General features: G+C 43.9%; 1 protein-coding gene across 1 annotated transcript in view; it reads right to left on the minus strand.

The window, feature by feature from the left end:
- HABP2 (hyaluronan binding protein 2) overlaps window positions 1-21,696 on the minus strand; it is a 37,692-nt gene that overhangs the window by 6,667 nt on the left and 9,329 nt on the right. Inside the window, exons 2-8 of the mRNA XM_027818738.2 lie at window positions 17,077-17,116; window positions 6,241-6,360; window positions 4,067-4,174; window positions 3,215-3,331; window positions 2,788-2,907; window positions 1,283-1,454; window positions 618-712 (exon numbers count right to left, since the gene is read on the minus strand). Of these exons, the coding sequence (XP_027674539.2) occupies window positions 618-712; window positions 1,283-1,454; window positions 2,788-2,907; window positions 3,215-3,331; window positions 4,067-4,174; window positions 6,241-6,360; window positions 17,077-17,116 (772 nt within the window). The remainder of the gene's footprint in view (window positions 1-617; window positions 713-1,282; window positions 1,455-2,787; window positions 2,908-3,214; window positions 3,332-4,066; window positions 4,175-6,240; window positions 6,361-17,076; window positions 17,117-21,696) is intronic.

Genomic DNA, 21,696 nt, shown 5'->3' on the forward strand with positions numbered 1-21,696 from the left:
TATTTTTATATTCTTGTGTGAACAAAGACACTGTGTGTTACATCTGGCCACAAGCAGATGGGGTAAAAAGAGATAAGAAATAAAATTAAAGTGTTGTTGGGTAGAGTGGGAGTTTAATATACAAGCGCACACTTGAAGGACAGTCCTGTCTCAACTGCTCTCCCGAGATAAGGTCAAGCAACCAGTTGGGAGAGGTGAGGGGAATGTGGGGGGAGGGGTTATAAGAAACACTAAAAGCCAAAGAAATGCCTGACCCTGACCGAAGCACAACCTCACTCCTTACTCCTCCCATGGGATACAAAAGAGGTGGTTCTGAAGCCCCCAGACCCTCCAAAACAGAACACGACATAAATTTTAAGGGTTGGGATCAAGGGTGTGCACTACAGGTATAATTATGCCTGCTAAGAAACGGGAAGGGGACAGGGGAAAGGCTCTGTGGCGTACAGAGCTATTTATATGCTTGCTTGATTTCCCCAATAAACATTGCATTGCCTGCACTTTGGACTTCTGGTCTTCTGTTTTCTGTCTGTGGGACAAGAACCTGGGGAAGGGCAAAGAGAAAGCCCTTAACACCTCTGAGACTCATTGAGCAGGTTCAGGGTTATTCTCCACTCTACCTGTTACTGAGCAGGGCGAAACATCACAGGAGTCCCATTTCACCTTGTTATCTGTTTTGATGAAGCACCAGGGTTTTACATCACCATCTGGATTCCTGAAGGGAACAGATTCCAACATCCACCAATCAGAGTGAGGAAATCTCCAGGAGAACAGGTTAACCGTTGGACTGAAGGGTGCATAACAGAGCAGCTAAATGCTCCAAATAAAGATCCAAGCTTCCCTAGAAGCTATTTTCATTTTTAACAAGGAACACACCTGAGGAGATGGGTGGCATAGGTGACTCTCTTCCACTTTTCCACCCTCATGATCCTGGGAGTAGCTAGGGGCCGGGTCAGTGCAAATTAGAGTGGTCTCTTCTAGGACAGGAGCATCAGAGCTCTTTAGAGGGGTGCCCCAGAATGTCCACTATTTCAGATGCTGAAGAAGAGTCTGTGTTCGTCACCATCTGAAGTTGGTCCAATAAAAGATTTTACCTCACCCACCTTGTCACTCTCATTATGACAAAGGCAGGTTGCATAGAGCAGGCGATGGCAGCTTTACATCCCCTGGAGATTTCCCTGTACTTCCCTATGGATCCATATGAGCTGCTCACACTGGAATTATTGGGGGTTCTGCACATTTTTTGTGAGAGGAGACCTCTGCATATGTAGCTTCAGTAGATTACCTGCAGAAGTTATGGTCACCGATGCCATAATATTCGGCATCCTCCATAAATGCATTATAACTCTCGTCCAAGAGCAGGTTAGAATTCCAATGAAGGCATGTCTCCCCAGACCTTGTTTGACTCACTTTCCCTCTGTATTCATGGCCATCCTGTTCATAACAGTCCTCTGGTCCTACAAGAAGACAATGCTGATATGAAAAGGTCCTGCCTGTCACTCATTTCCTACACAGCAGATGTGTCACCCACCAAGGACGACATGGGTTAATGTCATGCCTGTTGCAAGATCCAGCGAGCAACTGGACCAAATGTAGTCTTGGATGAGGGAGGTGGGAATAACTGAACCTTAATCCATATTCTCAACCATATCAATACTGTGACACCAAGTTACAATGGAAAAAAGTTTCAGGACCCCGACTCCAACCTAGCTATAAGGAAAAGGAAAATGACTGCAAATCCCTGAAACCTATTTGCCACTCCCAGGTTGAGACCTCATGCTCTAAACAGCTCAGCAAAGTAGCGTTGGAGAGCTTCCATTATTAAAAAGTCAGCAATTGGTCAGAATCTGTTCCTGTAGCAACCTGCCACTTGAGCTGTGTATAGCAGAGGGTGCCGGTATGTTGGATAGACCTGATCAGAGAGTTGGTATCATGCTAAAGGATGGACACACCGGCAAGAGGAAAGAGAGGGTTAAAGGTTAATGAAGGAATTATGGCAATGAGGAGCGCTCATGACAAGGCTGTCTGTTGCGTGGAGCTGATCTGAAGCCTTTAATATACATATATAGAGAATTTACGATTCCCACCCTCCTACCCTTACAAATGTGTGCCCCTGCACCCTCGTTCAGTCATACTCTTCTAGAAGTGGGTAATGGCTGGAGCACAGTTTTGGGAACATCAGAGCCGGGAACCCTTTTGTGACATTTGGGGTTCACCCAGGCCAATAAGGGGTTTGGTCACCATCTGCCTTGTAACCCTAAATGTCTTGTGGGGGGCTTTCTGGCTGTTGGGGTCAGAGTTCTGAACCAAAGTTTCACAGCCACAAAACACTCCAGGGTTACAAGGCAGACAGTGACCAAACACCTTTCTGGCCTGGGTGAACCCCAAAATGTGTGGGTACATCCTGAAGGGGGCCCCAGAGAGAGGAAATTGGGAAAGACTTTTTTTGAAGAGGAAGGGAGATTGTACAGGAAAGCTCAGAGGGGGAACGATAAAAGCCCTGAGAAACCTTACAAACAACTGGTTGTGCCTGCCGAGCAATGTGGGGAGTTAATGTTGCTAACACTTGAGCGTCCTTTCGCTAGTCACTTGGGGGGACAGAGAACCTACGATAGTGAAAGAAGTCCTCTGAAACCTTCCTGAGCCCAGGATTACCCTGGATATTGGGCTCCTGGTCTAGGAGCTGCGCTAGTGAATCTGATTGCAGGCTTGAACCTTGCTTTGGACAAATGCAGCCTAATAATTACCTTCTCCCCACCCTTGGGGAAAAAAAGGCAAATCCCGACATACCTATTTCACAGAACCTCCCTCTGAAGGGTTCAGCACACTGGCAGGAGAATTTTGATCTGAGTCTCCGCTGTAGACAGACGCCTCCATTTTTACATGGGTTTGGTTTGCAAGCTGCAGATACTGTCAACATTTAAAGCACAAAACAGCACTATTATTCTGCTAGAAGCTGGTCGGCGGTAACTGACTCCCCTAAGGGACTTACTCCCCTAGCTGGGAGATGCAGCAGACTCATCCTTGGTGGGTCTGGCAGAGAGCGGATGCATAACACATACTATTCAATAGGAAACATAGGCTTTCCCCAGCACTATCCTGCCAGATTGACTCTCCCTGAATAGACCACCTCTCTGGGGTGAGCAGATAGTGCAGGCTCCATGCCCACTTACTGAACATACAAACACATAGGATTTTTTTCTGCTGTTATTCTCACCTTTGTTGCAGTATGGTGGCTTATAAGGATGTCTACAAGAGCACTGAGAATAAGGTGGAGTTAGCATTATAAGGCAGTCTCCTTTACGACAGCTATTCCTTTCACACACGTTTTTCACTGTGGTGGAGCCAGATAAAACAGAAAAGCAAGATAAGATTAATTGCTTGCATTTTAGACATGTATTCACTGAACAGGTGCTGAGTCCCATAGATGCCAGGCAAGATGGACTTTCAATTGAATCTCTTGCACCATTTTTGGCTATAGCTTTGGGTGCTGCTGCCTGTTAAGCATCTAAAGTCAAAACTAGAGTTGTGCAGAAATGGAATTTTCCTTCCTGTGAAAAATGTCAAGACTATGGTTTCTTTTTCCATTCTGAATCGGAACAACAACAAAAAACCTTGACATTTTTCATGGGAAGAAAAGGGTACCAAAAATCCATTTCAGAAGAACTGAAATGGAATTTTGTGGCTTACCAGCTGCCTGCCTGGGAGCCTGAGGAGCTGGCCAGCTCCCTGGGCTCCCCAGCAACTTGCCAGATGGGCAGCCAAGAAGCCCTGCCAAGAAGTCATGAGGGTGGGTGAGCTACCAAGAAGCCAGGCAGCCTGCCTACCTACCTGCCTGGTTTTCTCTGAAAGTTTTGATGGAATCGACACATTCCTTGAGAACATTTCAACAATGAATTGTCGACCAGCTCTAGTTAAAACCTGACACACATTTACCAGTTCCTTTGGATTATTTCACAACCTGATGCTTTTTGAGAAGTGAATCAAAGGCAATGTATTTTTCTAGAGCTTTTTGGCTAGAGGTTTTTCCTCCCTTTAATAATAATGAAATTATGAAAGCAGCACCTACCTTTCTCACACCTAGTTCCGGCATACGGCATAGGGCAGAGGCAGGTGTAGTGATTTCCGTTTCTTTTGCACTCACCATTATTCTTGCAAGGCTTGGGGGAGCATGGATCTATCAGGAGAGCATGGAGACTTTTTATTTACACACTCCAGTATCGACTTTTTGCCAGGCTCTTAGCTTGACGTTGCCATAAGAGTCTCAACAAATCTCATGTGTTTAGATGATAGACAGTTTCTGGATCATGTTCTTCTGATTTGGTTTCAGGTGGAACCCCAGGTCAGATCGCCCCCCAAAATGTGACCCTGCTCTGAAGCTGACAGGTTCCCCTTCCAGAGCAATCTGATGCTGTCTTCCTAAGCACAGAAGCACACCTAACAACAGTTAGCCAGGCAGCACTGAACCAGGTTCTGCACTGCTTACTCAGGCAAAATTCCATTGTAATCAATGGGGGTTTCACCTGAATAAGGCCTGTGGGACCAGATGCATTAGGAACCAGAGATGACCCCAAGCTAATGAGTTTGGCTCCAGATACAGAGGACTTCACTAAAGCATGGAAGTGTTTGGGCCCATCTCTCCTCGGAGCAATGTAGTTGTTAGATTCCCCTGCACATGTCATATATCATTATTAAGGCTCCATGTTTGTCACAGAGGTCACGGACTCTGTGACTTTCCATGACCTCTGTGACTTCTGCAATGGCTGGCCCGGGGGCTGCCTAAGCAGCTTGGGCAGCCTCTGGGCCAGGTGCACTGGACGCTGCTGGGGCAGTCTCAGCGCCCCCGCACCCAGAAGCAGGAGTTTGGGTGTGGGGGGGACTCACGGCTGGGGATTGGGATGCGGGGCGGTGCTTACCTGGGGTGGGGGTTCTCAAAAGGACGACAGGAACTCCCCTCCCTCAGCTCCTAGCTCCACATGCTGCCTCTGCCTGCAGGCACCGCCCCTGCAGCTCCCATTGGCCACGGTTCCTAGCCAATGGAAACTGCAGAACCGGAGCTTGGGGCAAAACAGAGGCAGCATGTGGAGTGTGGAGCATGGAGCTAGGAGCTGGGGTTGCTGCTTCCAGGAGCCTGCCCCAGCCCTCCCTCCCCCCCAGCACCCGTGATGCCCGCCCCCCCAGGCTGCGACGCCCCCCCAGGCCGCACCTCCCCCGGCATCTGCAACTCCCTGGGCCGCAACCCTCCCCCCAATACCTGCACCCCCCAGCTGCGACTTCCCCCCTCCGAGCACCCGCGGCGCCCCCCAGGTCACACCCCCCCAGCACCTCTGGCGCCCCCAGGGCTGCCCTCCTGAGCTGCCCCCACAACCAAGTTTTAGTCAGGTGTATATAGTACAAGTCATGGACAGGTCAAGGGCCGTGAATTTTTGTTTACTGCCCGCGATCTGTCCATGCCTTTTACTAAAAATACCTGTGACTAAAACTTAGCCGTAATCATTATTATTTACTGTTTACTCAGAGGGACCCCATTGAATTAGGCCCTGCATAAACTTATTCTCACCAAAATTACTGTGCACCACAGAAAATAAAGGGTTAGATAGAAAGGAGTGCCAGACCTCTGTGCAGTGCATCTCGGGTTGGAGAGGTGAAGGAGGAGTTGCTATCTTTCTACCCTCTGACCCTGGGGATATCTGGGAGCTCTTTAGGTTTCTGGTGTAGGCCTCAGTTCTACTTTAAACTACACCTGGTTGGCTATAGGTCCCCAGGGGCTATCCATCAGCGGAAGTGGTGCCAAGCAGCTGGCTCAAGGTACTTTCTCGCTATACTGAAGTATAGAAAATAACGTGTGACTCAGAAAAAACATTTGCTCTACATTTGGTCACAGAACATACATTCCAGGAAAGCAGCAATTACATCTCACAGTGTCTATAGAAAAATAAGCCGGGGCTTTTTGTAGTAGCAATCAGAAATGTTCTGCATGATCAGAATCCGTTCTGCAAAAGCAAGAGATAAAACACGGGCTCCTTACAAGAGGAATACAAAGGAGAACATTGCAGGCAAACCCTCCTAACTAATTCCTTTGATTCAGACATTCTGAGAGGCCGCTGGCAGATAAGGTAAGATGGGGAGTGAGACAATGAGATTTGCCACACTTAGAACTGGAATGGTGGGTTGGGGTTTTCTACCCCTGACACCTCCCAACATACTTGAAAAATGTTGCATTGCTAACATCTATTTTAATACCATTGTAGCCAAAGTATTCGTAGAACCAGTCGGGATATGTGAGGTGTTCTTTGTCTGTGGCGGCGGTGTTCTCTTCTGGTGCAACATACTCCTCGCTGTATGCATAGTAATCAGTCCTGTCTAAAGGAGCATGGGAGGGAAGAGGAGAAAATAATATTAAAGGAAAGATAGTGTTGTAAAATATCCTTCTCCAGGGTTGCCACTCTGCTGCACACTGGGGCCATTTGGGATGTCATGACAGCAGTTCGCATCGCATATAGATCTTCCTGACCCTATAAAAGTACAAGTATTCTTTGTTAGCTTTGTAAGGCCCGTAACACATAAATGAGCTGGTCTGAGGCTATCCAATAGACGGAAGTGGTGCTCCGGCGCGCACGAGCGCGTGCGCACACGCACACACACACACACAAACAGTAACGTGTTCATCGCAACATTCTGGCTACCTTTCCTTCACTGCTTCACTTGAGAGCACTGTTGCCTGATCCAGATTTCTGATTCACTCCAGCCCTAAGTCTTGCAGAGCCCCTAAGCAGCGAGAATTGGAAGCCGCTTCATGCCATGGTGCCCTTGAGGGGACTTTGTCCAGGATATTGTGAATCCATCCATTCACAGCATTGAAAATTTCCAGTGCCCCACTATAATTTGGATGATCCCGCTGTTCTGTGGTTGTTTCGGATTTCATTGCACTATTTGATACCCTCAGGGTGGGATTCCTAGGTGCCCATCTCCCATTGAAGTCAATGAATTTAGATGTCTAAATATCTTTGTGAATCACACCCGCAGTGCCTGTAGACAGTCAGCATCTCAGGTCCTGTTATTCATTTGCTTCCCCGCCCCCTTGTGACATATGACAATATCCTGGACAAACCTCATTGAATTAAGTTTAATATCTTTGTGGCCCATTGTATTAAAAATGCAATTATTTACGTGATATTATAAGATGGCTATGAGCTTATCGGAGCAGGGACTGTCTCTTACTATTTGTAGACAAAGCACCTATTACAATAGGGCCCTGATCCCAATTAGGGCCTTTAAACACTACTGGAAGACAAATAATAATTGTTCCAATCTTAGAGGGCAGTAAGAAAGAAGAACAACGAGGAGTCCTTGTGGCACTTTAGACACTGACAAATTTATTTGGGCATAAGCTTTCATGGGCTAGAACCCACTTCACTCTTTCATGGAGTGAAAATACAGGAGCAGGTATAAATACATGAACGAATGGGGGTTGCTTTACCAAGTGTGAGGTCAGTCTAACAAGATAAATCAAGTAACATTAGGAAACCAAGGGAGGAAAAATAACTTTTGAAGCAATAAGAGAGTGGCCCATTACAGACAGTTGACAAGAAGGTGTGAGTAATAGTAGGGAGAAATTAGTATTGGGGAAGTTAAGTTTAGGTTTTGTAATGACCCAACCACTCCCAGTCTCTATTCAGGCCTAATCTGATGGTATCCAGTTTGCAAATTAATTCCAGTTCTGCAGCTTCACATTGGAGTCTGTTTTCGAAGTTTTTTTGCTGAAGAATTGCCACTTTTAAGTCTGTTATTGAGTGACCAGAGAGATTGAAGTGTTCTCCCACTGGTTTTTGAATGTTATAATTCCTGATGTCAGATTTGTGTCCATTTATTCTTTTGCATAGAGACTGTCTGTTCTGGCCAACGTACATGGCAGAGGGGCATTGCTGGCACATGACGGTATATATCACATTGGTAGATGTGCAGGTGAACGAGCCCTTGACGGTGTGGCTGATGTGGTTAGGTCTTATGATGATGTCCCTTGAATAGATATGTGGACAGAGTTGGCACTGGGGTTTGTAGCAGGGTTTGGTTCCTGGGTTGGTGTTTTTGTTGTGTGGTGTGTAGTTGCTGGTGAGTATTTGCTTCAGGTTGGGGGGCTGTCTATACGCGAGGACTGGCCTGTCTCCTAAGGTCTGACACATTACGCAGGTAGCAGCCTGGAGTGCACCAAACACTGCTGGAACCAGCAGCGCTTCCAGCTTATGTTTTGCAGATGGAGAACCGATTAGCTTGGGCCACCCCATCTCTCCAGCAGGTGTCACTGCAGCCAGTTGGAGCCACTCTGATGAGTTTCAAAGGCAAAGTATGCTAATGAACAGACTAAAATGCATATAGGGAAACTTTAAAAAAGCTCTCCCCTAGGGTTGGGCCGATGACCCTGCAGATCATGCTGTACCTTGAACTGATTATCGACTGCATTATCTTAGTTTCTTCTCCTCATTCATTTGCTTGTAGCCTTTATCTTTACTCCTTCTTTGCTTCCGAAAAAATCCACTTTTGTACAATGGGTGTTTTATATTTCATATTAAAATAGAAACGTCTTCCCCCCCCCTTCTTTTTTCTATGCACCAATCTTGGTTTCTTGTGGGGTGGGAGTGGGGGTGGGGGAAAGATTCACCTCATTTATCATTATGTCAAATCCAGACTCCTTTTTCCTCGCTCATTATTTCTCAGGAGCGGAGTCTCCATGTTATGAAAGTGCTGCAGAAGGATCTGGGAGTTGTGGTGGATCACAGCCTCAACATGAGTCAGCAATGTGATACAGTTGCAAAAAAAGAAAACGCAATTTTAGGTTGCATTAACACAGGCATAGCATGCAAGTCACGGGAGGTGACAGTGCTGCTCTACTTGGCATTGGTTAGGCCTCAGCTGGAGTAATGTCTCCAATTTTGATCACCAATGTATAGAAAGGCGACTGACAAAGATGATCAAAAGGATGGAATGCAAGCCATATGAGCAAAGGCTGAAGGAACTGGGTATGTTTAGTTTGGAAAAGAGGAGATTAAGGGGGGACATGATAGCGGTCTTCAGATACTTGAAAGATTGTCACAAAAAGATGGAGAAAAGTTGTCTCTTGCCACAGAAGGCAGGACAAGAGGCAATGGGTTCAAAATACAGCATAGCAGATTTAGATTCAATCTCAGGAAAAACTTCCTAACTGTAAGAACAGTAGGACAATGGAACAGACTGCCTAGGAAGGTTGTGGAAGCTCCTTCACTGGACATTTTCTAAAGGAGGCTGGCGAGCCATCTGTCTTGGATGGTTTAGACACAACAAATCATGAATCTTGGCAGAGGGGGGTAGACTAGATAACCCTTGCAGTCCCTTCTAACCCTATGATTCTACAGTTTCACATATAATGCTGCTACTTGCATTTTGCCATGATATTACTGATCACCAAATTGTGAGTTTTTAAATGATATCTCACAAAACATACTCTATACAATGATTGTTACAATAGTGTGTAGGGTGTGGACACAGGGATACATTCTGTCACAGAGCCTGGTCCATGACAAGGGCTCCTAGGCACTATCACGATAAAAACAACATTACAAATAAAAATAATGTATAACATTGTGATAGAGAGGGTTAGAAGCACCTATTGACCTGTTCCACAGTACACATCAATAACCTGAATGCGGAATGTCATCTATTAAGCTTTTTAAAAGGACCTTCACAGGTGGCAATATCATCGTTATTTAACCCTTTATAAACATTATGGCCACTCATTAAAAACTGACTAACCATTTACTAATCACGTATTGACCCTTTATAAACTATTTATAGATGTGCCCTGAATATAAAGCATGGTCCCTATATTCAGCCATGCCAGGGGACAGAGGGTTTAACAGGGGACCTTTGGTGTTGGCCAGTACACAGGGTCTGGGCACCTCCCAGATGTTACAGACGGAATCCTCCCAACACCCCTGTGAGATAGGGCAGTATCATTCCCATTCGACACATGAGGAGCAGTGACATTAAGGCCTCAATTTTCAGAAAGACTCAGCACCCGACAGCTATGTCCAGATTTTTAAAAGTGTGCTTCATGCCCCCATTGGGAACAACAGAGAATCCTCCCCACACTGAGAGCAATTGGAGCTGCTTGGCAAAATCTGACCCTGTCCATGAGTGCAGAGCACTTTGGAATACCTGGCCGGGCACTTGTGAAAACCTGCCCCTAAGCAACTTGCCCAACATCGCCAAAGAAGACTAGCAGAGCTGGGAGAACCCAGATCACCTAGGTCCCACTCCAATGCCTTAACTACAAGTTCATTAAATTGAAGTAACTGCTACAGATTCCCTAGAGTGTCCATCTCATCTCTCATTTACCCAACACTCTCCCAGGTACATGTGACAATAACTCCCCTCCCCCCCACACCCAGACACATGACATTCCTGCATCAAAATAACACTTGTTTTCCTCTTTATCATTGCCTCAGCATTAAATAACTATTTGGCTTCCACATCTCTGATTTAAGAAGTGTTCCCATTCCATTTTTTTAATTATTCATAACAAGCCATAGGTTTAGTAAAGCAAAAGCAACAATTTTTTTTTATCTGAGCACATAATTAACGCACAAAGTCTGATACACTGGCTGATTTAAACATATTATTGAATCAGAGGGCTCGTTCTTTGTAAGTGCCGGGAAACCTTAACACGCTTAAAAAAGCAGTGATCTGACATTTGTCACTGAAATGTGACGATTACATGAAATTAAATTAGACATCCTGCATGCAAATTTTCAAAGAATAACTTTTCTCTGTGTAGTACAACCCTTTCCCTCCCCTCCCACACACACTGTAATTGATAGGCAGAGATTGACTTTTAAAGCTTCAAATCATCTTTGAGGTTTGGATGATCTTTTTAAACTGTTCAGTTTTCATCTCCAAGTTTTTTCATTGCTGAGACCAGTCAATCAATTAGTGGATTTCTGATCAATATCCTCTTATTCATTAGCTTAATAGGCTCTGTTATTGAGAGAATAGCTGTCCCAACACTGGCAGTCATGCTGTTTTGATCAGTGGATCAAGCCGTGACTAATGTTCCAAGTGGAAATGGGATGTCACTTGAATGACATGGATTCCAGACGACAAACTCCCTCATAGATTTCCACCACAACTTCAGCAGCAACCACCATCCATCCGTTAAACTCTTTCTGGAATACTTCCTCACCAGCATCAACTTCCAAAATCAGCTTCTGACAACAATATACAAGAAACCCACAGATCACCATACCTACCTTCCTAGATCCAGTAACCACCCCAAAGGCACCAAGAAATCTGTAACCTACAGCCAGGCAATCAGATACCACAGAACAGGCTCCGAGGAGAAACTCCAGAATATACAACTTAACACAGTCAAAACTGCCTCCACCAAACAAGGAAACTCCACCACAGAGAATTAGATCACATCATGGAACAGGCCACCCAAATACCGCAAGAGAACCTACTTCAATACAGAAATAACACCCCTAGTTTTCTCCTACCACCCCACACTGGAACCCATATGGGGTATCATCAAACAACTACAACCTCTACTCAATGGGGACTCCATCCTGAAAGAAATCTTTCCTGAACTCCCTCTTCCGGCCTTCAAACAACCCCCCAACCTTGCCAAGCTCATCACCGGAAGCAAGCTCCCCACAGACCAGGACCCACCAACTCAAAGTGGCACCAGACACTGCCAGAACAAAAGATGCAAAAACTGCAGACATATCTCCACCCCCCACAACACATCTTTCAAGATCCATGGGTCCTACACAGGCCTATCATAACACGTGGTGTACCTCAGCCAACGCACTAAATGCCCCAATAACAAGTAGGTGGGTGAAACCAGACAATCACTATCATCTCAAATGAACTCACACAGGAAAATGACAGAAGACAAAAAACACCACATCACTTGTGGGTGAACGCTTTTCACAAACTGATCACTCTATATCTGACCTATCAATCCTCATCCACAAAGGAAACCTGCTCAACAGTTTCAAAAGATGAACCTGGCATAGAATCATAGAATACCAGGGTTGGAAGGGAACTCAGGAGGTCATCTAGTCCAACCGCCTGCTCAAAGCGGGACCGATCCCCAACTAAATCATCCCAGCCAAGGCTTTGCCAAGCCAGGCCTTAAAAACCTCTAAGGAAGGAGAATCCCCCAGCTCCCTAGGTAACCCATTCCAGTGCTTCACCACCCTCCTGCTGAAAAAGTTTTTCCTAATATCGAACCTAAACTTCCCCCACTGCAAATTGAGACCATTACTCCTTGTTCTGTCATCTGCTACCACTGAGAACAGTCTAGATCCATCCCCTTTAGAACCCCCTTTCAGGTGGTTGAAAGCAGCTATCAAATCCCCCCTCATTCTTCTCTTCTGCAGACTAAATAATCCCAGTTCCCTCAGCCTCTCCTCATAAGTCATGTGTTCCACTCCCCTAATCATTTTTGTTGCTCTCTGCTGGACATTTTCCAATTTTTTCACATCCTTCTTGTAATGTGGGGCCTAAAACTGGACAGAGTACTCCAGATGAGGCCTCACCAATGCTGAATAGAGGGGGATGATCACGTCCCTCGATCTGCCAGCAATGCTCTTACTTACACAGCCCAAATGTCATTAGCCTTCCTAGCAACCAGGGCACACTGTTGACTCATATCCGGCTTCTCATCCACTGTAACCACTAGGTCCTTTTCTGCAGAACTGCTGCAAAGCCGCTCTGTCCCTACTCTGTAGCAGTGCATGGGATTCTTCCGTCCTAAGTGCAGGACTCTGCACTTGTCCTTGTTTAGCCTCATCAGATTTCTTTTGGCCCAATCCTCTAATTTGTCTAGGTCCGTCTGTATCCTATCCCTACCCTCCAGCGTATCTACCACTCCTCCCAGTTTAGTGTCATGCTAAATTCATAACTTTTCTAGACACTAAAAGTTATGGACTGAATAGAGACACTGGATTTATGGATTATTACAACAATCTATTACCCACTAAAACCCCAACAGCTGCCTTCCCCTCCACTTCTTTTCCTCCCTCTGACTGGAGGGGTGTTAGCAGGGCCACTTAATCTTGAATGGTCCCTTGAAACATGTGTTAACTGCTTATGCTAAACAATCTGTTCCATCTTGTATTTAGCTGTGACACTCTGAGTACATTTCTCAGACCTGAAGAAGAGCCCTGTGTAAGCTCTAAAGCTTGTCTCTCTCACCAGCAGAAGTAGGTCCAGTAAAAGATATTACCTCATCCACCTTGTCTCTCCAATGAACTGCACGGTAACTTTGCTGGGATGTAGGTGTTGAGATGAGTGCCAGGCAAAGCCAAAGCTTATCGCAAATAAGAACCAAGGTAGCCACATGCTTATCCAAACTTTACTCAAGTTCTCAGAAACTCTTGGGACTGCTTAACTGAGCTATTGATCTACCTGGGATGGGCTTTCTTGCTAGGTTTCTGGCACTTTCTGTTTCCAGTTCAGCTGAAAATAACATGGAAAAAGCTATTCTCCTGGTGTGAAATCTTGGCCCCATTTTAGTCAATGGCAAAATTCCAGATGGAGCCCAGACTTCACCCAGGATATTTTGGCCCTTACACATCTGATCCTGGCCGGAAGTAGCTGCAACCTTGAAAAGCAATTGCAAAAGAAATAAAAATAATTAAATTAACCACACTTTTAAATAATTCCAACATGGTGTCAATTGGGTCTGAATTTGAGTTTAATATAGAGGCTGAGGCGGGCAGGGGAGATGGGGAGGGAGGGGAAGTTCTGCTATTGAGGCCAATCCTAAAAACACTTATTGCACGGCCTAGTGTTTAATACATGACTAGCCCCATTGGAGTTAATGTTGATTCACTGTGGAAAGCCTTACACCCAGTATAGGATGCATGATTGGACCCATAGGCTCTCCTTAGCACCATACAGCTAGACAGGGCCTAATCATATCAGCCACACTATCAAAGGCTCATTCACCTGCACATCTACCAATGTGATATATGCCATCATGTGCCAGCAATGCCCCCCTGCTATGCACATTGGCCAAACTGGACAGTCTCTACGTAAAAGAATAAATGGACACAAATCAGACGTCAAGAATTATAACATTCAAAAACCATTTGGAGAACACTTCAATCTCTCTGGTCACTCGATTACAGACCTAAAAGTAGCAATATTACAACAACAAAAATTCAAAAAGAGACTCCAATGAGAGACTGATGAATTGGAATTAATTTGCAAACTGGACACCATTAAATTAGGCTTGAATAAAGACTGGGCGTGGATGTGTCATTACACAAAGTAAAGCTATTTCCTCATGTTTATTTTCCCCCCTCCTGTTCCTCAGACGTTCTTGTCAATTGCTGGAAATGGCCCATCTTGATTATCACCACAAAAGGTTTTGTATTTTTTTCCTCTCCTGCTGGTAATAGCTCACCTTAACTGATCACTCTCGTTACAGTGTGCATGGTAACACCCATTGTTTCATGTTCTCTATGTATATAAAATCGTCCTACTGTATTTTCCACTGAATGCATCCGATGAAGTGAGCTGTAGCCCACGAAAGCTTATGCTCATATAAATTTGTTAGTCTCTAAGGTGCCACAAGTCCTCCTGTTTTTCTAGATAGCTTTGTTATTCCCTCAACTTCCAACCAACAACAAAGATCATGCTCCAAACAGAGGCACTGGTACAGGAAGACAGAAGTGGCTATAGCGCCATCTGGTTAGCTCCCAGTGTAATTCCCATCACTAAATGTCGTTATTCTGCTCAGGCCAGTTCAACCATCAACACTAATTTCCACTTCTGCTCTGGGCTGATATTAGAGTCATAGAGTTTAAGGGCAGAAGGAACCACTAGATCATCTAGTCTGACCTCCTGTATATTGCAGGCCACCAACACCACCCAGCCCCAGCACTCTAAATCCAACAACCAAAATGAGACCAAACTATTACAGCTCACAGGGGACTAGACTATTATGTGTTGCAGGAAGAGCATAGGAGGGACTGAGGTACACCAGTGTCTGAGGCCCCTGCAGTGGTTGGGAAATAATTAAGTGAGATATACCCAGGTAATCCTGGCAAGTGATCCGCATCTACATGCTGCAGAAGAAAGAAACCTACGCCCCACCAGGCCACTGCCAATCTGCTTGAGGGAAAAACTCCTTCATGACCCCACACATGATGATCAGTTAGACCCTGAGAATGTGAGCAAGAACCAGCCAGTCAAGCATCTGAAAGAGAGAATGCCCAGTGCCACCTCAGACATCTGGCCCACCCTGCCTAGTGACCCATCTTCAGCCATGGCTATTGCTGATGCTTCAGAGGGAAAACATAAAAAAACTCCTCCCAGAATACGATGATGGTGGTGGCGGGTGGGGGGGAATCCCTTCCTGATCCCTGCTCGTGGCCACCTGAAACCCTGGAGCATGAGCTGTAGGAACATAAGACTTAAACTGCAAGTGAGCCCCAAGGCTGCTGAGCCTTGCCCTCCAGCATCACAAATGACCCCCGTCATACAAATCACACTCATAAATTTGTCCAGCTCTCTTTTAAAACTAATTACCAGTATGTTGTTTGCCCCCCAAGTTCCTATTGGGAGGCTGTTCCAGAACCTCACCCCTGTATGGTTAGAAACCTTCTTCTAATTTCCAGCCTGAATTTGTTCATGGCCAGATTATATCTGTTTGTTCTTGTGCCAACACTGCCCATTAGCTTAAATACCTCTTCACCCTCCCTGGTATTTACCTCCCTGATGTATTTATAAAGAGCAATCATATCCCTTCTCAGCCTTCTTTTTGCTAAACTAAACAAGCCAAGCTCTTCCAGTCTCCTCTCATAAAATAGGCTCCCCATTCCTCTGATCATCATAATAGCTCTTCTCTGTACCTGTTCCAGTTTCCATTTATGTTTCCTGAACATGGGTGACCAGAACTATGCACAGTATTCCAGATGAGGTCTTACCAGTGCCTTGTACAATGGCATTAATATTTCTGTATATCTACTGGAAATGCCTTGCCTAATATTTCCAAGGATCACATTTGGCTTTTGCACAGGTGTATCGCATTGATGGCTCATAGTCACGTCATGATCAACCCACACACCAAGGTCTCTCTCCTCCTCTGCCGCTTCCCACTGATAAGCCCCCAGCTTGTAGAAGAAATTCTTATTATTAGACCCTAAGAGCGTGACCTTGAACTTTGTACTATTGAATTTCATCCCATTTCTATCATTCCAGGCTTCAAGTTCATCCAGATATCCCTGTATAATATTTCGATCCTCCTCTGTATTGACCATGCCCCCAACTTGATATTACCAGCACATTTCATTAGCTTCTTTCTGTGCCAAAGACATTAACAGAAATATTGAATAAAATGGGTCCTAAGACCAATTCTTGAGCATGTTAAATTTTTTGCAATCAGTTTTAAAATATTTTGCTAACCCCTATGCAACTGAAGGGTTTGGTAGTCCACATATTATTGCCATATAAGTAGCTCTCAGACTGTATATCCTGATTTTCTCAAGCAGTGATGCCATTAAACTAAAGTGATGGTTTTTTGTAGGATCTGAGGTGTATAACCAGAACATTATGATGAGTGACTTTTTGTTTTATAAATTAAAGTTTTAGGCTTGTACCAAACCTTTTAGGGCAGGACCCTGTTATCACGAATAGAACACAGATTCATGGAAGTTAGAGGTGGACAATATCAGTTTGATCATATAGGCTACAATCTGTTTTACATCTTATACAATCCCAGTGAATTGGATGGTACAGGGTGTAAATCAGGGCAAGATTTGACCCTGAGACCTATGCAATTATATGGCCAAATGGTCACAGAAGCCAAATACTGACCTCAAATGCTCACAGAAAATGACAATTAAATTGGTGTTCTGACAGAAATCACACTTGCATTGTGTGCAGCTGAAATAATACAGACCCATATGAGTAGTCCCACTGAAGTAGGTAGGACCTGAATTCAGATATGTGCCAAGAACCTTGCTGAATCAGGTCCACAATCACAATATAATGTACGGAGACCATTTTATGCAAGAAATCAGAACCACTTACCAATCTGCAAGTCAACTAGTGAAGAGAAGAGGCTGGAAAGCTGCATAGAAGACAAAGAATGGTAAATTTTTGGACTGGTAAGTTTTTGAATCCAAAACACAATAGGAGCCTAGTTTGAATGTATTTGCAGTTTCAGTTTCCCAAGAATTCTAATGAATGAAGCTGGCGCATTTTCAAAAGCACTCAGGACCCATTAGCTCCTGTGTTCTCAAAAACACTTTTGAAAATTCACACACTTTATTGAAGTGCCTAAATAGGAATTGAGCTGTAAAAGTCCAGCTACTATTATGGATCTTGAGTAGAGCTTGGAGTGAATAAGAGATTTTTTGGTTTGCTGGTAATTCCTTAAAATAATTAAATGTACAAAAAATCACTCTCTCTCTCTATATACACACACACGGTTGTTTTGGTCAAACCAAAAATGAAATTTTTGAAATTTTCAGCTCATCCAAAAGTCAGGAAAAAAATGATGTGGGGTGAAATGAACCCTTTCATTTCTATATGGAGCATTTTTCACTTAATTTTTTTAAACAAATAATATCAAAGGGAAATTTCAAAACAAACTGTGCTGAATTTTTTGGTTTCGCTTTGTTTTCAACCAAAACAATTTGGCAAATTCAACACAAATTTGGGAAATGTTTCAGTCAACCCAATCTGCATTTTTCAGAGAAAAAAAGGCTTTTGGCCAAAAAGTTCCACCCGCTATTGTCCTGCGTACTTCAGAAAATCTTGTCTGAATTATTCAAACTGCCTGTTCCCCTACTAAGTGACTCTGCATTGTTTGTTTAACTAAACATTGCCTCTTAGAATTATAGCTGGTTCAGATGTTTGCCTGGGTCTCGATTCAGTAACCTCTGAAGTCAGTGCAAAGATCCTGTTGATCAATGGGTGAAGTTAAAGAAAACTGAATCAGCAGGACCTGAAAATCTGAGCTAGAAGGCTCACAACAATGATAGGAGTTTGCATGGGCTTTCCAGAAATTCCCGTGTGGAAATTCCACACGTTCAACCTCTCCTGCAGAGCTCTGTTCTTCCTCATTTGATCCCAGTCAGCATCTGAATGTGCAACAACAAATAATGGAGAAAGAAAGCTAAACAAACCTTTACCAGTTTTGGAAGTGTTTGAGTTTTCAGAGAAGGTGTGGCTGAAGAGTGTTTTATTGAATCCAAACTGGCACGAACATCCCTAGCAATGAGACACTAAATAGGCTTTAACCTGCCACCTTTTCTTGTGTTAAAACACATACAGTTCCATTATATACATGATTTTGTGGATGGGATGCGAGTATACAGAATACTTAATAGTATAGAGAAGGTAGATATCCCTATTTCACAGTACAGTAGGGGTACAAATACGCCCAAAGCAACCTCGTTTATGTATTCAAACTAGGATTCACAGAATGATTTGGAGAGTTTCGGTTTTGCTTTTTTGCATTATTTACTTGGTTCATTATCTATGCTTGAGAGACAATGAACTGGTTAAATAATGCAGAAAACAACATTCTGTGAATGCAAGCTTGAATACGTAAACTAGTTTGCTGTGGGTGTGTTTGTGTCCCTCCGGTGTTTGAAACAGGGAGAAGAGATGCTCCAGATCCACCCACTCCATTGACTACAACAGGAACCTTAACAGAGCAAAAAGAAAAGAAGTACTTGTGGTACCTTAGAGACTAACAAAGTACTCCTTTTCTTTTTGCGAATACAGACTAACACGGCTGCTACTCTGAAACTTAACAGACCAGCGTTCCCCAGACCTCTCAGCAGAGCCTCCATATAGCTGCAATTAAATGAATCATCCAAGTATCTAACCAAATCATTTGCAACAAGGATGAAGCACACTCATGCAATTTTTTCAGGTCAATGACTGGGATGATGACAATTATAGGGCCATAAATGCAATACACTAGGTATATATGCATTAGGGCAGGTATAGGTTTCCCCAAGTCCCTTGCCAGAGCCCAGATACAGAGGCAATTGTACAAGCAAAATGCATCTGATCTCACCCTTTCCAAGGTAAGACAATGTACAAAACTGGGCTACATACTAGAGATGAGTCTAAATCAAAACCCTGAAATGGAACTTAATCCTGGTTGGCTAAATATACTAAACAAAAAGAAACAAGCAAGTAGCCAAGAATGGTACAAAGCAAAGCTACATTTACAATCCCCTTCCCTCAAAAGTAAGAATATTTCCCATTCTTTAGAGATGTCTCTCTGCACTTAACCCAAATTCCCCACCTTGTCGGATTCCATCGTGCATGGCATTATCTGTCCAATTGGGACTGCAAATCGCTGTTTGCGGGGCACCTCGTCTGAGACAGCAAAGACTTGAAGCAGATGCTTAACTTTAAGCCTCGATCCTGGACTAAGGCCTCTAGCTGCTGCTGCAATACAGATATTACTCCTAGTACTAAGGAATTAATTTCTGGAGAGCCATATGGATTTCTAGAGGACTTTTCCATAAAGGCGGTATGTCTAAGGCTTTCTCTACACTAGAAAGGGGTTTGCCAGGAGAAATATACCAGTATAACGATTCTGGCAAACCCTCCTAGTGGGCATCTAGTTTATTCTGGCAATATAGCTTGTAGCAGTTCTGCCAGTTAAATAAACTGCATCTCTATATAACTCCATTTACGCTAGGGCTTTGCCACGAGGGCTATGTGGGTGAGGGCTTTGCCATTCTCAGCAGAGGGAGGCAGGGAAAACGTTTAGGTGCCAGACCAGACCAGGGCGTTAACCATTACTCTTAACATCAGGATCTTGTGTTATGTTTTCCCCTCCCGCAGTGCTACCTCTAATGACCCAGCCACCTTAGCACAATGAAGGAGAGAATTGGCCTCTCACCTTTGAAGTGCTTCTCCAACCCAAACCTTCTGAGGTTCATTCATTACATTTGAGAACTCACCAAACCATACTGGCTTAAAGGAATTTTCTCTTGCTTACCGGCGCAAAGCCACATTTTGCCTGTTTTGCTTTGTGTACAAAACTTTCTGTAGCTCTCTTCTTTGGACGGCACAGAGGTGCAACCCTCCTCAGCCCCTAAGGTATAGCTCTTGCTCTTGCATTAGCACCTTGAGTTGCTGTGTGAAATCAGCAGGGTAGCCAAGTTTCCAAGATTCACAGCAATGCACAGTGAGTATCAAAGACTAGGGCTGAGCCCTTCCTGTGTTTTTATATGCTTGCACTTGGCATGTTGCTATATTTCAAGAGGCCACCAGAGGGGGCACTTGTTCTTCAGTGGAAGTATAAAACAAGTCAGAAGCAGGATTCAAACAAAAGAAGTTGAAAAATAATAGATTCTGGGTTTTCTTTCACCAAACATGATCATTTCTGCAGCCTGCCACGGATACTTTGTGTTCTCAAGAGAGAAAAAAAATTGCTGAATGTGTGAATCCTGTTTGCATCAGGGCATTAGAAAGACAAAAGATGAAGCTTGAAGTCAGAGGCACCTCGTTGTAAATTGTAATTCTTCAGTCTCATAACAAACAAAAGTCCTACAAAAATATTTAAGATAAAATGTATCTGGTTAATTTGCTAAGCCTGGAGTCATCTATATCTGGGCCTGCTAGAAGTGCATTGGAAAAATGGCTGAAATGTAAAATGGCCAAACTTAGACAGGACTTTACAGCAATAAGAATAAGAATAAACAATTCTCCAAGGCTTCATTTCTCCAAAGCACTGACAGACATTAGCTCATTAATGACTTAGAACACAAAAGGCAGACACTGCCAATGTTTGCTACTTTATATTTTTTCATTTTAGGTGTTTATCATCTATGTTCTAACTTCATGGACAGCAAAAGGATTCAGCTAGTTAAATGTAACAGACAGGATCTTGTAATGCCAGAACTGTGTATTTTGTGCACTGAAGCCCAAACCCTACAGCCCTTTTGCAGGCAAAACTCCCATTTAAGCCCATGGCAATTTTGTCCGAGAAAAGAATGCAGGATATGGCCCTAGTTGTAAGCAGGAATTGCCAATAAGCATCTGGCTGTTTGTTGCAAGTCCCTTTTCATGAAGCAAATTTACTCACTGATTTTCCAGTGTTCACTCTCAAGTGCTCAGAAAGGGGTGTCCTTCCTTTGGAGCATCCTGAGAACTGGGAAACCAGGCGCTAGGACTGGTTGAAAGTGGCTATATCCTCAGGTGATGGCTGGAAAAGAGCCTTCAATCCTGATTCAGATGCAAGAAACACAATGGGACAAATAAAGAAGGAATTGTTTAAATCTATCAGGAACAAATAAAATCCTAGCAATCTTATAGGTCTGATTTTTGTTCTGATTTACAGGCATGATAACGTTATGCAGAAAAGAGAGAAATATTCAACAAATATTTCTGTTCTGTGGTAGGAAAGAAGCAGAACAATGTAATATTTCACAGTGGTAATGAAATGCTTTGTATTCCATCAGCAACTAGGGATGATGTTAAACAGCAACTATTGAAGTAAAACATTTTTAAAGTTGTAGGATGAGAACTTGCACCGAAGAGTATTAATGGAACTGGCTAAGGCACTCTCTAAAGCAATAATGTTGATTTTTAAGAAATCTTCAAACAATAGCAAAGGTTTAGAGGACTGGAAAATGCCAATGTTGTGCAAACATTTAAAAAGAGTAAATAGGATGA

Source organism: Chelonia mydas, chromosome 7 (assembly GCF_015237465.2).
Source record: "Chelonia mydas isolate rCheMyd1 chromosome 7, rCheMyd1.pri.v2, whole genome shotgun sequence".
Lineage (NCBI taxonomy): Eukaryota > Metazoa > Chordata > Testudines > Cheloniidae > Chelonia > Chelonia mydas.